This window comes from Rissa tridactyla, chromosome 1 (assembly GCF_028500815.1).
Source record: "Rissa tridactyla isolate bRisTri1 chromosome 1, bRisTri1.patW.cur.20221130, whole genome shotgun sequence".
NCBI lineage: Eukaryota > Metazoa > Chordata > Aves > Charadriiformes > Laridae > Rissa > Rissa tridactyla.
The window spans coordinates 179,220,245-179,240,573 of record NC_071466.1 but is presented as its reverse complement, the minus strand read 5'-3'; the positions used below and the strand labels follow the sequence as shown (position 1 = coordinate 179,240,573).

General features: G+C 38.9%; 1 protein-coding gene across 1 annotated transcript; it reads left to right on the top strand.

Moving 5' to 3' along the window:
• The first annotated feature begins 51 nt into the window (after nt 1-51).
• On the top strand, nt 52-20,019 carry RAB21 (RAB21, member RAS oncogene family). Its single transcript, XM_054188465.1, has 7 exons — nt 52-470; nt 7,491-7,550; nt 7,734-7,841; nt 9,361-9,424; nt 10,232-10,286; nt 10,723-10,811; nt 11,336-20,019. Exons 1-7 carry the CDS (start codon nt 324-326, stop codon nt 11,473-11,475), a joined length of 663 nt encoding a protein of 220 aa, XP_054044440.1. The 5' UTR covers nt 52-323; the 3' UTR covers nt 11,476-20,019.
• Nucleotides 20,020-20,329: the final 310 nt, after the last annotated feature.

Genomic DNA, 20,329 nt, shown 5'->3' with positions numbered 1-20,329 from the left:
CTCACGCCGCCGTCGCGTCCGCCCCTCCCATTGGCGGCGGGGAGGGGTTGCGCGTGACGGAGCGGCGCGTGACGTAGGAGGAAGAAGACGCCATTAGGGGGAGTGGGGCCGTCGGCCGTGGGGAAGGTTGTGGTTCTCGGCGTCCCTCGTCTCACGGCCCCGCTATTCCTCTGGAGGCCTCGGCGGCACCTTCCCCTCTCCCTCCTGCCCTGCGAGTCCTCCCCTCCTTTCCCCGCGGGTCCCCGTCCCGGTTGGTGGCGGCGGCGCCCCGCGGCCGCGGTGCGGGACTGTTGATGTGAGGCGGCGGCAGCGGCGGGGCGCGGATGGCGGCGGGGGCCGGGTCGGCGGCCGGGGGCCGCAGCTTCTCCTTCAAGGTGGTGCTGCTCGGGGAGGGTTGCGTGGGGAAAACCTCCCTGGTGCTGCGTTACTGCGAGAACAAGTTCAACGACAAGCACATCACCACCCTGCAGGTGCGAGCCGGGCCGGGAGCGGGCGGGGAGACCCTGCCCGCAGCTACCGGGCCAGGGCTAGGGCCAGGGTGGGTGGGGGGTGTTGGGGAGGGGGGTCTGCTGCTCTTCTCCCTTTCCCTTGCCCACCTCCTAGGGTTTCTGGCGGGTGCCAGCCCGCCTCTGGTCGCCCTGGGGCGCTCACCGGCCTGCCCCTTCCGCCGCGGGGCTGGTGGAGTGTCGCTCCCTAAACCCGCACTGGGGTTTTGGTGCTGGCCGTCTTGTTGACCGCTTAACGGCGGCCAGGGTGACCACTGCTGCCCTTCAGATGGTGGCTGTCCCCTGCCGAGATTGCTGGAAGCGAATTTTCTGGTTCTTTTTGATGCCTCTGACTTAAGCTTTCAGGACCTAAAGGTATCGTTTCTGTTCTGACTACTAGCTGCTCTTTTTTTCCAGTTACGTATATGAATGTCTTCATTTGAATCTTGGGAAGTATGATTTGAAAGTAATGTTGCTATTGTAATCGTTGGTAGTGGACTGATGACTAAGTGTTTCATATGTGCTGCGTTTCTATTAATTATAGTCGTCTTCATGTTCTCAAATCCTAACACTTGAACTACCTAAATACTGCTGTTTAAAGAGAACAGCTTTCACAAAATGGTTTATGAGATTAAGGCTTATGATTTAATAACAGAAAAGGTTCTTAAGGCTTACTTGCTTGTCACGTTATCTCCCTGAATTTTGGCCCGATTCTCGGTATTACTGTCTGCTAATTTGTAAAGAACTAAAAAGTGATATTACACTTAAAAATGTGTGACAGGGTGTCTGCTTGAAAGCAGTGTTTATTCGTTACCTGCTAGCACTGAATGGCGTGTATGTCATGATACAAATTAAAACACTTGTACATGGTCTCAGAAAACATGTTTTAAACTTCATGTTGTGGGTTGTATATTAAGTCTTTTTAGATGTCTCTGCTTGCTTAACATTCTTATTTGAAGTTACACCAGTTGTACAGCATCTTTCTTAGCAGTTGTGAACACATATATGAAAGCGTGGTTTTAGCGCTGTAGTGTATACTGCTCTTAATACTTCTTTTTGTGAATAAAGAAACAAACCCTGCCACCATGTGGGTCACTAGTGGGCTTTTAACTAATTTTGAGGTTCTGTGAAGTACAGAATAAATAGTAGGTGATGCCAAAAAAGAGCCTTAGGGTAGTTGCATGCTGTTCCTGTGTCTAGGGGAAATTATTGTGGGTTGAGTATCTTAGAAGTATTTAATAGCGGAATTTTCCCTAAAACCAAAGCAACATTAGAGGAGCACTATAAACAATACAGTGAATAAACAGGTACTGTTGCTCCACTTCCTCTGTAAAGCGCTAAACCAAACGTGTTTTAAACTTAGTTACCCTATGTTCATACTCTACTGTTGGATGAATCTATTCATGGGTTTACATGGGTGGGTTTACTAGGCATGGTAATTATGACAAGCTGATTGTAGCTCTGATTGCCATAGAGGTAATGGGTATTTGTTACCTACAGAAATGACTAGCAGCTTGTAAGTGGTCAGATTTGCAGTTGTAATTTTCAGCTGAAGTCTAGCATTGAGCAAACAATCAGTGCATTAAAATTATCATATATACCAGCTGAATTCTGGTATCACATGTAGATAGAGTAGAGCTGAGTAGTTTGTCAGGTGATGCAGCTCGGTGTGGTTTTTTTTGTTAATCATGTTCTTTAAATGTGTAGTGGAAAAATTTACAATTAGAAGCAAAAAGTGAATTGGAATACAGACTTGGGTTGCAGATGTCATAAAATGGGCCTTTAAGTGGCTCCAAAATGTAAACAGTAAAATGTCTCTAGATACTATGGCTTCAAAGCTTTCAGGTTTGACTGTCTGGAGAGTTGTGTGTTTGTAGAGAAGTGGAAGCACATGATCACACTTGATACTGAGATTTTGTTTCTCCACTGTGATTAGGTTTCTGGTTGCTACCTGTATCTCTTAACTGACTGCACTGTGTTTCTGAACTCGCTTTTCTGTTCTGAGCCTCCGTAGACACATATGCGTCTTACTGATTGTAAAATACAATGTTAATTGCTGTTGAATCTTACTGTACATAATGTGTACTTGTGAAGTATTATCTCTATTCTTGTTTTCCTATATCTTAGAGTTCTAGAATAAAGTTTTAGTAAGTTCTACTAGCAAATTAAAACATCCCTTAAAAATAAGGAGGAACTAGGATATCTGATTAAGCAATGAAGTGACATTTTTTTGCAAAACATCCTTTCTTCAAAAAAAAAAATACTAGAGGCTTAATCTAATAAGGTGGCTTTGTTTTATGGCATCAGTTCAACGTGTTGCAGCAACTTACTTTTGTTCCTGTAAAGCCAAAATTGGATAAATACTTAGCTTCTGATTCAGCAAAGGAGCCACAATGATGAATCATATGAAAAGATCACTAGATACTGAGATGAGAGGCTCTCCATCCACAGTAATCCCCGATTTAGAAAAAAAGAAAGTACTGCGTAGTGCTTTATTCAAATATAATTGCAACAAAAAGGATGATGAGACTGTAGACTTCTGGAAACTTTATTTACCAGTGTTGACTAGTGTTTCCTGCAGCGAGCCTGATGATGGGGGGAGAGCACAGAAGTCTTTAAATTGGTCACTGTGAATATTTTATCTAATGTATATCTATGCTTTCCTCTCTGAATTCTAACATGTATTTTTTTAATTGTGAACTTAACCTGTGTACACCCAAACAGGAGAGTTTCTCTTGTGCTACTAACAGGTTTTCAGTGAAAGGGAGCTATTTCTCTTCTCCCCCTGCCCCCCTTCCCTAAATGCTAGCTAGAGGGAAATTGTGAACTGGAACTTCCTTTGAGGTTAGGAGGCTGCTGGGATGTGTTGCTGTAGTTATGTTAGCTTCAAGTCATGTATGTAAGATATTGATGACCTGCAAATTTAAATTAAGGTGGCTACTGATTCACATAAGGAAACACTTATATAGAATAGTGTGAGAAAGCTGATGCAGGAAAGGTAGGTTTTTTTGCAAGCTATGAATATAATCCATAACCTGTTGTCAGACCTGGTGGGACAGTTAGAATTAGTTCCCATTGATTGAAATACTGAGGTCAGTGCTCTTGATAAAATTATTCTAGGCTATAAATTGATAAAAGTGAAGTGTCCTGGAATTATTCCAAGAACAAACCTACTGTCAAACTATTTTTTAAAAACATTCAGGTAGGCACTTTTATCTTGAGCAATTAACTAACAGAAATACAACTTTTGTGTACGGATCTCTCAAATGTGTGGAGGACTGCAAAATAGCCAAACCAAAAGAGCCACTGATGTGGTGCTAATCATACTATATGGATCATGATTGCTTATATAACCTGGAAAAGCTGTGTTGGTTGTCTTAAGTTGGGGGGGGGGGAAGGTCGGGAAAGACAGTGCAAGAAGGTTCAGTGCTACATGCAGTGTTCATGTACCTGGCTTGCCTCTGTTGCAGGTGAAACAGTCAAGGGGCAGGTGACATACATCTGCTTCTATTCAGTGACTTTCAAGAGAATCTTTTCTAGCTGGGTCTTGTGTTTACTCAGGCCCCCTTTATCAGCTCTTAACAGGGCCTGATGGACGTGTGAAACGGAGCTCTTAGAAGAAAGAACTAAGAGAAAAGATTTTCTCCAGACATAAAGAGAATGGAATTTTAGCTCTTACTGCATTATCCTTTTCTTTTAAATGTATAAGTATTCTTCAGTCATAAGACACTACAGTCAAAATACCAAAATAACTAACTTACTTCAAAGACCTGTTTGAGATTACTTATCTTTGAATTAACTGTGGTCCTATGCATTTGTGGGTTTTTGAAAGTCCTAACAAAAATGAATTGTCATAGTAATGAAAATAACATGGAAAGGAGTTACTGATTTTAAATCGAGTCACAACTCAGACTTAAATCTGTAGTACTCAGTTTGGTAAATTCTTGGGAGATTAGAAAAAATATTGAATCCTCTTTTATGTGTCCCTATCACTGTCTAGGCTGTACTGATTTCAAAGGCTTTGACACTCTTGTCAGCTGACTTTTTTCCTAAACTATCTCAAAACAGCAGTTAAGACTCTTAGTTCCATGTTGGGCTCCCTCCAAATTTCTAAAAAATAGTGTAGTCTTGCTGTTCACCTGATTATTATTTTTTGCTGTCTAACCTCAGAATGAGTGAAGAGTAGTAACCTTGCTCTTCCATGAGACAAATGGAACTTGGGGGGGTTGGGGATGCAAAAAGGTAAGTATTACCTCTTTTGCCTTAGGCATGTTTGCCACTGTGGCTGTAAAAGATGCTTTACTGATACTAAATATGCCAAACTTAACTATACCTATTAATTAAAGAATGGAGCCTGCTAACAGTATTCTTCAAGTATATGAACACAATGAAGAAGAAAGAATCATTTAGTCTGTAATACAATATTGACTGTTTTTTGCAGCATGTTCACAAAGTCTTCTGCTCATTACTAACCATGACTACTTCAAATACCAGGTTCCAGTCTTGTTATTGGGACAGCTTTTTAGACAACCTTGCTTGCAATCAAGGTACCTGGTACAGGATGTTCTCTCCTTTTTTGGCTAGGGGCCTAAGACTAGGTGGACTAAAACTTAATTAGTACAAATTGATCAAGTTTTAATGCAGAGAGCAAGTACAATTTCCTGTGATATTTTTTTTTTTCAGGAGACACTAAAAAGCCTTACTTGAATTGTATGGGTTGGCTTAGAGTATTTAGGAAAGGAAATGCTCAACTCGGTGCTAAAAGACCATATTGCTGTCAAAAGCTCTAGTGACATGAAGGACTGGTGGTGATACTTAAGTAAAACTTTTCTGGGGGGTTAAGCCTACTTTAATATTTGCTTCTTCAGATAGTAAAGCTATCAGTGCTATTAATTGGGCCAATGTCTAAAGCCATGGCGATATAACTTTGTGGATACTGAGTTCTGTGTTTTTTTTAAAATATAAATCCTGTTTCTGTGAAGGCTTTTTCTGCCTTTTGGTCCAGAAATGTGATTCTCGCTTATGTGAAATTCATATCAGCTGTGCAGATTTGATTGTCAGTGTTATGACAAAAGTAAACTGTGCTTAGAAGAGCTTTTCCTTTGAGACTTATAATAGAATATCAAGTACTGTAGTACAGCAGATCAATAAAACTCTGTCAGGTAAGCTTGATTCATCGTGCCTAACCATACCTTCTCTTAATATGGCCCGAGTGTTGGTGAATTAACACTTTTGAAGTCACCTCTGAGCTTTTGGCTTTTAAACTCTGGTGTAGTAGAACAAATAATAGGAAGACTAGACACTGATCAGATAATCTTTAGGGACAGCTAGCTGAAAGACGTGAACTGCTTTCTGCAGAGTTTTCTATTAAGGAATTAAAGTTTTCCTGATGTTTAAGGTTTGCTACTCTGCTGTTAAGCTGTTTGTTACAAGTTGGCTGGAGTCTTCAATGCTTTTAAAGATGCTGTCTGCAGCTTTTTCTGAAGCTGACGTGCTACCTCACTGCAGACTGAAGGGGTAGCATTAATGCTTTAGTTATGTTGAATGCAGTGGTCATAATGATTAGTTCTTTGCTGTCTGCTGTCTTATCTTGAATCATCTCACCTTAGGTCATACAGATGCTGGAGTTGATGTTTGGCAAATAGTTGAAGAGCAGGAGCTGCTCTAGCAGCTGAGTGTTTGGTGACTTTAACAGTAATACAGGCAGCACTCCAGAGACACACTTTCATAGCATTTTAGGCTGGTATAAATTGAACTACCATGGTCTTCTGTGTGCATACTGGTTGCTTATGTAGTTAAGCAGCAAGCTGGTTCAAACAGCTGATCCGGCCCATGACATTTCCCACATAGACATGACTTTTAGTCAGTTCAATGCTTGGTCAGTGCTCATGCAGAGGGCTCATGTCAAGCTGCTACAGTCCAGCCTAAAATAATCTGGGATTAATTTATCGTAAGATACCACTGAGTACTTGCTGGTATATAAATGCAAGTTGAGGCAAACCTGAAATGAAAACTGAGTATAATTTAAAGAAAAAGATAAAAGTTAAACCTTGGCAAATGAATTGAATGATAACCTGTTACTCCTAGCCTTCAGAACAGGGGGAGCAGGTTCCTAATGTATCAACTCCTTCAGAACCATTTTAACCTATTAAGCTTGTATTAAATTATACCCCTTTTTAGCCACTGAACTATACTCTTGGTAACAAAGGTGGTGTGTTTAAAAATGTGGATCACGCAGGCTTGGAGAAGAACAGACATACTCTTGAGTTACTGAAATTAGTCTAACTTTGCAATATCTCTGGTCCTCTTAAAACATTTTCAGAAGATAATGGAGTAGAATTCTTAGGTTTTCTTATCCTGATGCTTGATCTCCTTTTGTGTGTTAGCTGAGAAGCAGATCACTGAGCTTTCAGGGACACTGTCTGGCAAAAAAAAAAATCCAAATAACACCACTGCCCCAAAAAAATCCCCCCAAACAGATGGGGAGAGTTGTGGGTTCGCTTCAGCAAGAAAAGGGAAAAGATGCAGAACACTAGTGTTCTGGGACTTTTAGTGGTAAACTCAAACTATGTTATTTTGTTCTATTAGCTCACTAATAGTGGTCTACTTTGCCTAATTCTTGCAAATTCAAAATCTTGTTTGGCTGGTTCCTACTCGAACTTCATGTACTCTTGTGAAATGCTTTGAGTTCAGCTTAAGAGTTATCAGTGTTGTGAATTCAGACTCTTTCCACTCAACTCTGTTATCCTTCCCAAATCATTCAAAACAAAGCAAAAAGATGTAGTAAATGATTTGCTTAAGCCAAATTTATTTAGAATGGACTCCTGGCAAACTGTAGTGAAATGATTAACTGGTTTAGTATTGACTCAGCCTTCTGGCTTAAAAGAGTATTTTGATCCAGAAATCTGTCTTTTATTGATTCAGGTGTTTTTATTAGTAAATTAATCTGAAGTCAAATGAGACATTTGTGTGTAAAACTTAACTCTAATCTGTTTTGCTTTCCAGGCATCTTTTCTTACAAAGAAGCTAAATATTGGTGGGAAAAGAGTAAACCTTGCAATATGGGTATGTTTACTTTCTTATTTTCCATCCTCTTGCTAAATAGAGTATTTTCCTGAAAAATTACTTAGATTTACTAGACTCAAATGTCAGGCACTTCTTAATAAAGTAAAATTACAAAGTATTTGGAATTTCTTGGAAGTATTGTTTGCTTTGTCTTAGATGCTAACAAGTGTAATTTAAATGCAGGATACAGCTGGTCAAGAAAGATTTCATGCATTGGGGCCGATCTACTACAGGGATTCTAATGGCGCTATTCTAGTATATGATATAACAGATGAAGACTCTTTTCAAAAGGTACCGGACAGATTTTTACCTTTATGTGAGACATAAACCGATTGAAAAGTAATGGGGAATGTGTAAATGGAAATCTTCTATCTTCAGCGATAGCAATGTATATTACATCTGCATATTTAGACCATATAATGGAAGTATACACCTTATTATTATTCTTTTGAAGGCTGACTCTTTCAGTCTCCTAAAGTTCTGGCAGGGTTATTCAAAAACCACCAGAGAACTAGATGTATGAGTTACCTGTTACAAGCTATAAACATAAACCAGTACTGTTGTGAGAGTATGCAATACTGATCTCTACTGTATAAAACAAATTACTAAGATATATTAAGTGACATGACCTTTTACAGATCTGAGAACTCTGAAATTGCAATACGTGATAGTGGAAACATTACTTTCTCAGTGATAGTAGATATTTGGACTTCAAATCCTCATCAAAACCTGAAATTTAAGGCTAATTATTTTACAGCAGTATTAGTTGATCAGCCTGGGCAGGTGAGTTTTTTCCTACCCTGTGTCAAATCAGTGCTATCACTCTATAGGATGTTCTATCTGAAAACTGGTGATACTCTTTCCTAAGTGAGTTTGTCTCTGTTTAGCTTGTGGCAAAAGTAGTAGGACTTCTGTGTAGAGGAGTGAGAAATTGTGGCTGTATGTGTAAGGGTTGGGTTAGCTGTGGTAGAGGGTAGTGTAAGGGTATAGTTCCACAACAGCTCAAGTAAATAGCCTGATGTAGGGCAAGCAAAGCACTTGTGCTTGCAGTTAAACTCTTGTCTCCCATGTGCACAACTGTGATGACTTGTGAGTACTAATACAACTTGTGCCTTTTCGCTGAACCCTACTTAGTAAAATCCTGTGATATCAAAACACTTAAATTCTCAGAAAAAAGAGGAAAGGTTAATTTGCAGAAATTACTGCATAACTACCTCTGTATCATGTAGCTTAACTGTTTTTAAGTTCTGAAGTGATTGCCTCTCTTAACAACTTAAATTCTCCTAAAATAGCAGTCCCTAAGTCAATGCAGTGATCATAACTTCAAAGCGTGACAACAGAATTGTAACCATCAGCTGACTTGACGCTCTTGTCCCATCTGTTCTCTCAGGAAATAAACATTTGTTACAGTCTAATCTGAACAATTCAGTTCAGGTACCTCTACCTTTAAAGTACCATTTGTGATCTGTCAGTAAGTGCCTGTTGATAAAAGATCTCATGCCTGACCTAAAGTGGCTAATGCAGTGAACTTGTTCTTTGGAGTGGGGCTAATACCAGTATGGTGAGTTATATTTCTGGAGTAACTGAACTGCTAAGTTGTTTGCACTTAATTTCAATGGTAAACTAAAGCCTGCTGAACAAGGACCATGCCTAGCTATCTAAAGAATATTTTGTCCATCTGTGTTGCTCTAAACATGTCTGTTTCAAGTTTAGAGTAAACAGTCAATGAAAGAAATGGGTCAGTTCAGCAATGCTTGAGCTAGTAGTATATCAAGTGAAAATACACTTACCTCTGTTTGGTTTTTTGCAGGTAAAAAACTGGGTTAAGGAGTTAAGAAAAATGTTGGGAAATGAAATCTGTTTATGTATAGTAGGTAAGTCTTCTTTAACATGTGATTCTAATGACTGAATTGGAATTTCTTTTGATTAATAGCACCTTCCAAACAACTTGAATGTGTGAAGGGGTAAAGCTAATGTTAATTTGATATTCAAAACTCAGTTGGAGCTAGAATTTTCAGTAGATCACATTGAGGAAAATAAGAGTTAGTTTGGAAAAACAAGTTGTTTAATGATACACCATGTCAGAAGTGCATGGTATGGACACCTGCAGACTGTAGTTTAACAAACATAAACCTTTAATGTGTATTATCCTTTTTGCATGTACTCTAACATCGTGTTTTTTTACTGTTCTTAGTGGCATAGACTGGATGTTTTTCTGTTTTCATAATCAAGTGCTTGGGGGGTGGAATGAGTCTTAAAGCTTGGATATTTCAGTGCAAACAATGCAACAGAAATACTGGGTTTAGATTTTAAAGTAGAGTCTAGTTATTAGAACACGTTCAGGAGGACAGATGTATGGATATCTTATAACAACTACCTCTGCAGCACAGATAAGCTGCCTGATAAATGACAAAAGAAAAGCAGAAGACTGAATGCTGGCTTATATGGAGGTATTTAGCTATTCTGATCTCTCTGCAGAAGTAGAACTTCATCTTCATTGCCTGTTGTGTGAAGGGGAATTCGTAAATCATACCGTTGTGCTCCAAATTGAGACCTGTGTAAGAGCTGGTCTTTAATGGGACAGCTTGTAAGAAAATGATGGGGTACAATGATTACATGATTGCTTTATTTCGGGTAATTGTGGAGTACAAAGACTTGAAAGATTAACTTGTTTCCAACAGGTAACAAAATAGACTTGGAAAAAGAGAGACATGTTTCAGTGCAAGAAGCAGAAACGTAAGTCACACCAATTATTAACAGAAACAGTCATTGCAGAATTATGCTGGAGTAATGAACTTGTGATGCTGTTAACAACTGGCAGGCATAAACCACCAGTATCTAGCTGGCTGCTGTGTCAAGTGTTCTGTTAGTATCTGAGTCCCAGAGTGTCCTTACTGACGAAAGTGTAACTTCAAAGTTGTACGTGATAAAAGTCAATATTTGCAGTTTAAATGCATTTCTAGACATGAAACTCTCTTTATTTCATCTAGTATTTTTCATGGATCATGGCAGTTTTAACCACATAATTCCCTCTTTACATTAAATCAGCATGTGTAGATTAACTCTGAACTTGGAATATAATCGCAAGAGGTTTTATTCTTGCTTCGTTTAAAATGGCTTAGAAAGTTTGAGTCTTTCAGTATAATGAAATTCTGTATCTGCGTTGGTACAGGTATGCTGAATCTGTTGGAGCAAAACATTATCATACTTCAGCTAAACAGAACAAAGGAATTGAAGAGCTGTTTCTTGACCTCTGTAAAAGTAGGTATTTACCTAGTTTGGTAAAGAGCACATTCACAAAATGCTCAAGGCTTCAGGATGCTTAAAACAACACAGGGAAGTTGTCCTAATCATTGTGTTCTTATGATGTAAGAATTTTAGGAAGACTTCACCTGCATATCTGAAGAGTAGGCTGGGTGGGGTTTTTTTGGGGAGGTGGGGTGGAGTGATGTGTGTGGCAGCTTGTTTTTATTTTTTAACAGAGTGTTCTTCATCTGGATAAGTAAAACTAGTTTTTTGAAGTCACTAGCTCCAGAACATCTGAGCATCTAAGATCTCCTTTAGTCAACAGGAGCTGCCAGATGTTTGGTGCTTTAGGAAGAAGATTCAAGTATGTTCTTGCAGCTATGCCACATGATACTGGAGTACTTACTTCTGCATAATGAATAGGAGAACCAGTCTTGCTGAACTTTTGTCTCTGTGCATATAACCCAAATAGATTAAGATCTCAAAGTCTTGTGTGAAAATGCAATGGAATGTCATCTAATACATATCTTCCTTTACAGGAATGATAGAAACTGCTCAAGTGGATGAAAGAGCAAGAGGCAATGGTTCCAGTCAGTCGGGAATAGCAAGGCGAGGTGTACAGATCATTGATGATGAGCCACAAGTACAGAGCAGTGGAGGGTGCTGTTCTTCTGGATAACTATAAAACTGTGCATCACTGCCCTCTCAATATGAAGACTGCCATATTCCAAGTCACGCATTCTTTACCAATGGAGTAATAGGATTAACAGTATTTAAAAATAATCACATGTAACACTGCAGAGACCTTAAGTGCTAAACTAGTGGCGTCTGTGACCAGAGAATTGGCATTTTCTACAGTGGTTAACAAAGCAATTACCAATGGCCTTTTTACATATTTTTCTTTAATGAGGAATAATATGCATGTAGAAAAGACCTACTTAAAGGCTTCATTTATATTCTTTTAAATCAGATCATTATTTAATAACTTATATACATTGTTGTTGGAATGGTATACGTTTTTGCAGCTCTTTGTATTTTGTGGTAGATTGAATTGTATCACTTCTAAAATGCAAATTGATTTTTTTTTTTAAATTAGCAGATATCTGAAGTAATATTTTTGCAGGGCCTCTACAAGCCTATAACTGTCAACTACTTTGATATATTCTGTCCATCCTGTATGCCAAGCTGGTAAAATACATTGTAAATTACATATTAAATATTTTATCTGCTTTTACAATTGCAGGTGCAGAAATATGTACATCAGTCTTGTCAGTGATTGTGAATTGAATAAGTCAGTGAAAGATGCAAGCTTTTCATGTGTATTGTTGAATTGCCCATTCTATTCCCCCTACCTGAAAACAGCTTTTTTTTGGTACATTCATAGCTACAGCATTTTTTTTAAGCCTTTTCTGGCAAGTAGCAGCATTTAGAGTGCCTCCTTAGTGGGAAAGGAATGGTTCCTTTGACTGCTGTTTAACATTGAGGTGTTTGACTCCCAGCTGGCGCATGCATATATCTTGCCTCTGCAGTTACTTTGGCCTCTCAGAATATCCCCAGAAAGTCTGTCTGGTAGCCAGTAAACCAGATGCATGGGAGACTCTTAAGCTGCGTTAATACATTTGTGTCCTGAGACAGCATTATAGATTATTAATGAGCATATTTTTTCCCCCCTGTATTGCAGGGCTTGAGTGAACAAATGAATTGGCATTAACTAGATCTGCTTCTGATTTGGAGTGATTAAGTGGAAGATATGAAACTTACCAGATGTAATTGTAACTTTGGGGAATCTAAACAGAACTGAACTTACTCCTGACTTGCTCTTTCTCTTGTAAAGTGTTTTGAAGCCCACTTAAGTTTTGGGAGGAGGGTTTTCAGAAACAAAGTGTATAAACTACTATCACAAAGGAACACAAATGGTGGTAGCTGAAACTTCAAAATGTTTTGTGCTCTGACTTTTTTTTTTTTTTACTTAAGTTGTCATGCTTGGAAAAACAGTAAAGGTGATGTCTGTGACAAAATAGAATATTCCTTGGCCTTCCTTTTTCTGAAGGGTAGAATTAGTATTGCATATGAGTGCATTGAATGGTGTGGCTATGTTTCAATGCACAAAAGGAGTAATAGTAACTGATCAGTCTGATGTGTAAGAGAAGTGTGCTGTCTTCAATATGATTTTTATTTTCTCTGAAATAATAGATGGCTTTGATACAGACTGGTCCTGGTGCACTTTTTCTCCATTCTGTCTAAACTGTGGTGTAGATACTTTCTCTTAAGCTACCATTGCCATGCTCTTCTGACATGGTTGTATGCATGATGAACAAAGGTGACTTCTTCATACTAGTGAAGATAGTTTCTTGACTGCATGTAGCTTTGATGTGAATTTAAAATTCATTATTATGTCTGTATATGTAGCAGCACCATTAAGTTAATGTTCTCATAGTATATCTAACTTAACAGTGAGCCTTGCCAAAGGTGAAAAACAGGTCAGTTTGTTCTAAAACCAGTACCTTCAAATCCATACAGTTAGATGAAAGTCAGTCTTGTAAGTGGTAAAATCTTGGTATAAGGAGTGAAACTGGCAAGACTGTATGTTTGAGACTAGAATCTCTCATAATAGGAGCTACAGATTTTTTTTATTCAAATTTCATTTGAATCTCTGCATTATTTTTCCTTTGCAGAGATGGGGGGAAAGAAAACTAACAACCCAACCTCAGCTAGACTTGATAAGTAGATGAGTCATGAGGGCTTACCTACACCAGAGCATATGTTTCCTCCAGCACAAAGCTTTCTCTACTTTGTTGAAGTGTACAGATGCAGTTCTGGTCTGGAAATTAATACTAGGTGTTTACCCAAGAGAACGTTATGTTTGACTAGTCTGAAATAGAAGCAGTGTGTAGAATATATCTTTCTGCCTGCAGCTAAAGAGTTTTTCTTTAATGTATTCTACGTTAGGGGCATTCTGTGTGACTTCTGTCAATTATAAAACTAACAAAGTCGTGTTAATACTAACTCTTAAGTCTCTTACAAAACTAAAACTATTACTACTGAAGACTTAGGTGGGGGTAAGGAAGATGACAATTTTGTATGATTAAGAAAGGTTCTGGTTGCTATTGGCAAAATACTTTTTTTATTTAAAAGTAAATTCTCGGGAGTTACTTTTCTTAAGCTACAGCATGAAAAATACTCACTGGAAACCTTCCTGTCTAATGTGCAGTTTGATTGGACTTTATGGAACTTAAAACCTGTGCTTAGCAGGGTATCATTATATTATCTTTTAAAAGAAGTACAGCTTTGTGAAGTCAGGGAAGTTGATTTCCGAGACACAAATAAGAACATTATGATTTGTTTAGACTGATTAACGTAAGACTTCAGCTATTCATTGTTGGCAGACAGAATACAACAGTTCCAGGAAAAAGCATCTTTACTGAAGATATGGAGAGTGGTTTTTGCATTAAATATACAGGAAAGCACAGAAAGCTTGGTTTTCTGTATTTGACCAGGATCTTACTCAGTAACCTGGTACTACTATTGTGTGGTTTGACTTTTCAAGAGTCTTGCATTTGCTGGAATTCATCTACGTTGTCTGGTTTCTGTGTCTTAAGGAAAATTGTTGTTAACTTCTGTCACTGAAAACAAGTAAGCTGTTTTTCATTCTTCTGAGAAGTGTGCAAGAGAACAACTATATCTGTCTCTAGAAAATACCTGTATTGTGGGACAGGTAACACCAGCTAGACACCTGCTACAGCATGTAAGTCAACATTGAGCATACTTCCTCAGAGTAAATCTTCAGAAACAGTAAGTTAGATCTCTTTTATTATAGTATATGAGTACAAATACCTTTCTAAAGCAAGTTTAATTACTTGCTTACAGTCTTGATGCTGCTGCTATGAGTACTTGAGCTATCTGTGAAATTCTATCCCTTGCTGACATAAAATCTAACAAACCAAAGTCCAAAAACTTTAATGCAGCAGGATGTATCTAGTAAGAGTTATTTATGGATACTGTCTTATTGCACTTAGACTATAGTTCAGAAGTTATAAAAGACCAGATAGACTAATTCAGACAAGGAAACTCTAATAAGATGTGTAGTACTTGGAGATGAGTGTAACTAGTTATAAAGGTTGGGGATGATGACTGACTGGTTTGCAGTGAACTCCCATATGGTTCCAAGATGGGGACATTCAATGTTCAGATGAACTGCGTTGGCTGCTCTCTTTGAGGCAGTTAAGTAATTGGGTGTTGACTTTATTACACACTTTTCCTCAGTGTTCACGCGTTATGTGCAGGCACTCGTGCTTCCTACCACATTTAAAAGTATCCCTTAGTCTTCTTTATCCTGCCATCTTTATTATTCTAGGTGTTTAACTTGTGTCTCTGCCTATAGCTCTGGAAGAAACCTAGTAATTTAATTTCTACTTTAGATTCCAAGCCAGATGAAAAAAGATTTGCAAAACCTTAGGAGGTCATGGAAGGTGGTTAGAGCTCAAATGGAGTTATCTGAAAATGTTGGATGTTGTCAGGAAAAAAAAAAAAACAGTTTAGAGAAAGTAAGAGGAATGGGAGTCCTGCTTGAGGACAAATGGAGCTCAGGAATCTCAACAAGCTGAAAGCAGTGAAGTGGTATGGATGATAGAGTATGGAAATAAGAGAGTTGGAGCCAGCCACCTCTCTTATTTTTCTGCCTTTGTGGAGGGAAAAGGAGAAGTGGAAAGAAAAAGACAAGTAGGAAAAACTGAAGGTGCTGGTAGTGGGCTGCAGAGTGAGGTGCTGAGTTAACCAGTTCTTGGCGGAGTTGCTAGTGTGTCATATCAGCAATGATAGTTGCCTAATTTTTTTTTTTAGGTTGTTTTTTCTTCTGTGGAATACCATTTTTGCTTCACTAAAGAGACTACAATTAACTTTGAAGAGGCTTTCAGACACAATACTAACCTACTTAAAACTTGACTAGAATATGCTAATTTATTAATTATTAGTTAATACTTTGTTAACCCTAGTTTGTACCAAAGTTTAGGAATATTTTTTTTTCCTGACAGTCAGTAAATGTATCATTCACTGAGGATAACTTACTGCCGTTGTGTTAAGGAGTTGCAGATGAAGACAGAGATCCTTGGCACTAGTTGCTGCACAGGCTCAATGAAGACAGCCCCAAAACTTGCTCGCGTTGTGCTAAGCACTGTTGCTCATGCTACTCTTCAGGGGATTCTGCTTAACACCAGGATTTTTCCTCTATTTAGGACCAATCTGTGCATCTCGGTGATGTAGTCATCTACTGAATTCAGGCTTTTTTATCAAATAATAATGTATACTCTTCCTTCTCACATTTTTGGAGCTGTCATTGGCCACTGTATTGAGCAGAATGAGATGGAGAAGCAGTTTTGAGAGTTGTGGCGAATCTTAAATGTTTCTTGTCTTGAGTTGGCTTGAAAAGTGGGAATCTGTGAAACGGTCACCATTATGACAAAGCTATTATTCTATCCAAGATAACTGAAAATATTTTGGCTTGGAAAAAGTCTTACTGTAATCTGATTAAAATTATAAATGGCTCTACTTCCAAAATGAAAATTTATTTCAAGCTGATGTCTTCTGATTCTTAATTTTTTCTAAGACGTTCACCAAACAAGGCCAAAAGCTCCAATTGATTGGCATATTCTACAGCCCTAAAATCGTGTCTGACAGTATAGAGGAGTTGTGTACTCACATATGTTCCACTGGACAGTTGGGAGCTTTGATTTGTATTTACTCAATACCAGGATGTTGAAAGATAGGCTGCAAAAATAATTGTTTCCATCTCTTTCCACTGCTTTGCACATGCAGGCAAGCAGTGTGACATGATGCAGCTGCAGAGTGAATGTGAAGAGGGCTTCTGTCCCTCTTGTTCTGTTTGTTGGCTGCACTGATCCCCATTGTTAATGAATTGCTACTACAGGAAACTTTCTGTGCTGAAGATCCCCCTGTACAAGAAAGGAAACACACATGTTCTTTGCTTGCTTCTCTAGCTCTTCTATACAGTGATAAGTACTGCAGCCGTAATACCCAGTTTCTCCCAGTTTGAGATCTCTTTTTTTTTTTTTTTTTTAACCCCCCTCAAAAGGGGCTTTTCTTATTTCTTGACAGGTCATTTTTTTTTTCAGTGTATCTAGTCTCAGTGATCTCTTGCAAGGGGTTTAAGACTTCATTGTAGATCACCCAGAAGCAATGCAATTTGAAAGTATGACAACAAAGGATGATGACTAGCAACAATCTTGACATATCCTGCCTCCAAACCAGTGCGGAGAAAGTATTGGAAGTTTGATGGCAAGTCCTTGCTACCTCTGGTACCTAACTCCTGATTCTTGGAAGTGACTTAGAAGAAATTCAAGTAGAGAGGATTGGAGAGAGCAATGACTACTTTCCCATCTGTTGCCAAGAAGCTGATATCCTGTGACAGATCCAAACTTATGTAACAGATCTCTTCTGAGCTGTTGAAACTGTTAAATTGCAGACTGGTCTTTAAGTTGACCATCACTCCATTCTGAAAGATAAACAAATTTGGGACTCACAGTGGAAGAAAACAATTTCTTTTTTTCAGAACAGGAAACTTAAGGAACTGCCTGATCAGGCTTAGTGCAAAGAGAAGAGGAGAGGACTTGATACCTGAAGATTTAAGTGCTGTCAGTGCTATTTGATCATACAGGCTTTATAATGATTGTCTTGCTGGATTTTTCTTATCAGATAAGCTCATTGAGCTTATCAGGCTCAATCAGATAGGATACTTCTCTTTGAACCCAGAGAAGATGTTAGCAGGGCAAAAGCCAACACTGAAAAGGACACAGCATTTTTAATATCAGGTAACTCGACATTGTCAAGTGTTGTAGGAATATGCTATTTGGCATTTGTGGATAAAAGAAATTAAAAAACCAAACACATTGAAAAATAGTATTTAGCAGAGCCTTCACAAACCTTACCTTGTGCATTGCTGCAGCTGAAGTTTGTAAATACATCATGGAGTATTTTATATACCAGTGCATTTACATGGAGATAGTTCTGCAGTAAATTAATTCTAAATGATCAATCAACTAGGGAAATGAGAACTTCTTTAGCATGACTGCTATTCTATCAATGCCTGATATTAAAAGTGAAAATGCGTGTAAGTGGGAATGAATCAATAGAAAGGGGGAGAAAATGTGTACTGAAAACCAATACAAGAAAACAGAGCTGGGAATTCTTGTTAGGGTCATATCTGAAAATTGTTCTTTCTTACATTTTAGTAAATCACAGAATTTGAAACTTGATGAGCAGTCTGTAATAAAGTGGCCCTGAAAATTACTGGAGTGGTGCCCAGTGGGGGCAGTGACCTGGCTTACAAAGAGATTTGGTAAGAACTGAGATCACAGGTTTTTTATGTTACAAATACAGTAACAAATTTCTGAACCCATCTGAACATGATGTGATGAAAGATGGCTCTAAGATGCCAAACCAGGCTCAATGAGGTTGCTCTACGTTATGCTAGCATATATCCCAGCAACTGTAGCGTGACCCATCAAAATGCAGCTTTGATTCTCAAAGTTGGTCTTTGGCAGCCCAGAACAGTTCATGAGCAAGAAGCAGTTGCTGTTGAACCATGTTTGTCAGTTTAATGATAGCCGCAGGCACACTGCCTGTATGCTAAAGGAGCAGCAAAACCAAGTGAAACCTGGAACCAAGGCTCAAGAGTGGGAATTTTCTACCAGTTATGTGTTTATCCTACTGATGTCCTGCCTCCATAATGAATGCATGTGCACACTTCCCTAGCAAAAACTGCTGTTCGGCTGGTGCTATGGATTTGAACTGGATGGACACTGCGAGTGAAAACAGCAAGCAACAGGAAAAGCAGGGCAAGATAAGGGAAATTTGCACAGTTCCTGCTTTGGCTGTCCTCAGCCCTTTCATTTGCACTCTTAAAAAGTCAGTAGCTATATCCTATTATCTTTGTGTCAGAAAGTGTATTTTCTATTTGGTGAGAATTTTTTGGTCTAGAAACTAAAATCTTAAGAGCTTTTTAGAGTAAATGTAGTTCCTTCACAGATTTAGTCTTTCTGAAGACTGTCAGCATCTCATTAAAGGGTCTATATTAAATAACGAAGAGCAAGCGTGCTGCCTGTAGTTACACCCTGCAATCGGAGTTCTATGGTCAATGTTTCAAATAGCAAGAGGCAGCAGAGTATCTAATGCACCTCTGATTGCCAGCCTACTCTCCCATTATTTTGTGACACAGAGTAATTGCAAAACAATCCTCAACCATAAGATGTGCCCATACTGGTTAGAGAGGTTGGTCTGAGACTTAAAATTATACTAAATTGTACTTTGATTGGAGCCTTCAAGGAATCCTGACCATCCTTGCAGTATGTTAATACTGCCGTGCTGGGCACCATGGGGCACTGATTCTTTTTCAGAGACTTGGGGATTTCAGCTTGAGAAATGGAGCAATGTCTGAAGGGGCTTATCATGGCAAGTTACGAGAAGGAAGGAAGTATTCTGTTAGTAGCACAGACCCATCCTTAGCATTGCTTTTTGAATGGCTGGGATGAAATACAGCATTGCCTATCCCCACCCTAAAACAATTGTTCTGTTAGTTTCCTGCTCTTTCCAGGAAATGTTGCCTGTTGGTGGTGTTGTAATGCATATGTAGAAGTGATTGGGGTTACTACTGTTTGTCTCTTTCTGCATTTCTAGCTCTGGCAATACTAGTCTCTGCCAATTGGCAAACAACAGATCAGTTTCTGTTTAGTCATCACTCTCGGATAGCTTCCAACTAGTCTATGTGGAGGCTGATGCAATCATGAATCTCTCCTTGCATGACAAATGCAGAGCATTTCATGTTGATATCTGCTCTGCTGCTTTTATACTTTAAAAAAAGTTTCTTGTCCCACCGAGACAACAAAGCTATTGTAAAGTTGTGATCAGTTGCACCAATTGTAGTGTTTTCTTCTGACACATCTTGTCATGGTTTGGGTTGTCTTGTTTTGAGTTGTTTCATGTTCTGGAATTCTATTAATACTTGATATGCGTAGATTAAAAAAATACCAGGTTCACAAACAGGATCTCACAGCTGTGGCTGTGGATATACAAAATGTGACACAGTGCAAATACTTGAAGAAAGCTCATCATCCAGTGTACTGCCTTCGTGTCTTGTTACATCTCCATGCCTTCACATTCTAAATACAAATAAATGCTGCTGGGGAATGGGTTTTCCTTCCTTTTAGTTTCACTGTGTGTGTATTTAATTTCTTTGTCCCTATCCTTGTCTAACCTTGCAGCAGAAAACAGCCAAGCGTGGAACGTTACTATACCTGCATGCTCTGCTTGTGCAGGTTAGGTGTGTTATGTTTTCTTAGAACAGGTCAGGAAGGCTATCCTATCTTCATTTCTCAGGTTCTACATTGAGGTAGAGACAACTAGTGAGTAGAGAAAATCCCAGCTGGTCCCAGAGGCAAATGAATTAGGCCAGTGTGCACAAGGAGCTCTGGCCTCGAGAGCGCATGGCACAGTACAGCCTTCATCCAGGTGGCTAAGTACTC

What these genes read in the sequence shown, in the direction of transcription:
- RAB21 (XM_054188465.1), top strand. Translation starts at nt 324, where the DNA reads ATGGCGGCGGGGGCCGGGTCGGCGGCCGGGGGCCGCAGCTTCTCCTTC. An exon ending in GAGTAAACCTTGCAATATGG is followed by an intron (nt 7,551 to 7,733) that starts GTATGTTTACTT and finishes ATTTAAATGCAG; the next exon opens with GATACAGCTGGTCAAGAAAG. An exon ending in GTTTCTTGACCTCTGTAAAA is followed by an intron (nt 10,812 to 11,335) that starts GTAGGTATTTAC and finishes CTTCCTTTACAG; the next exon opens with GAATGATAGAAACTGCTCAA.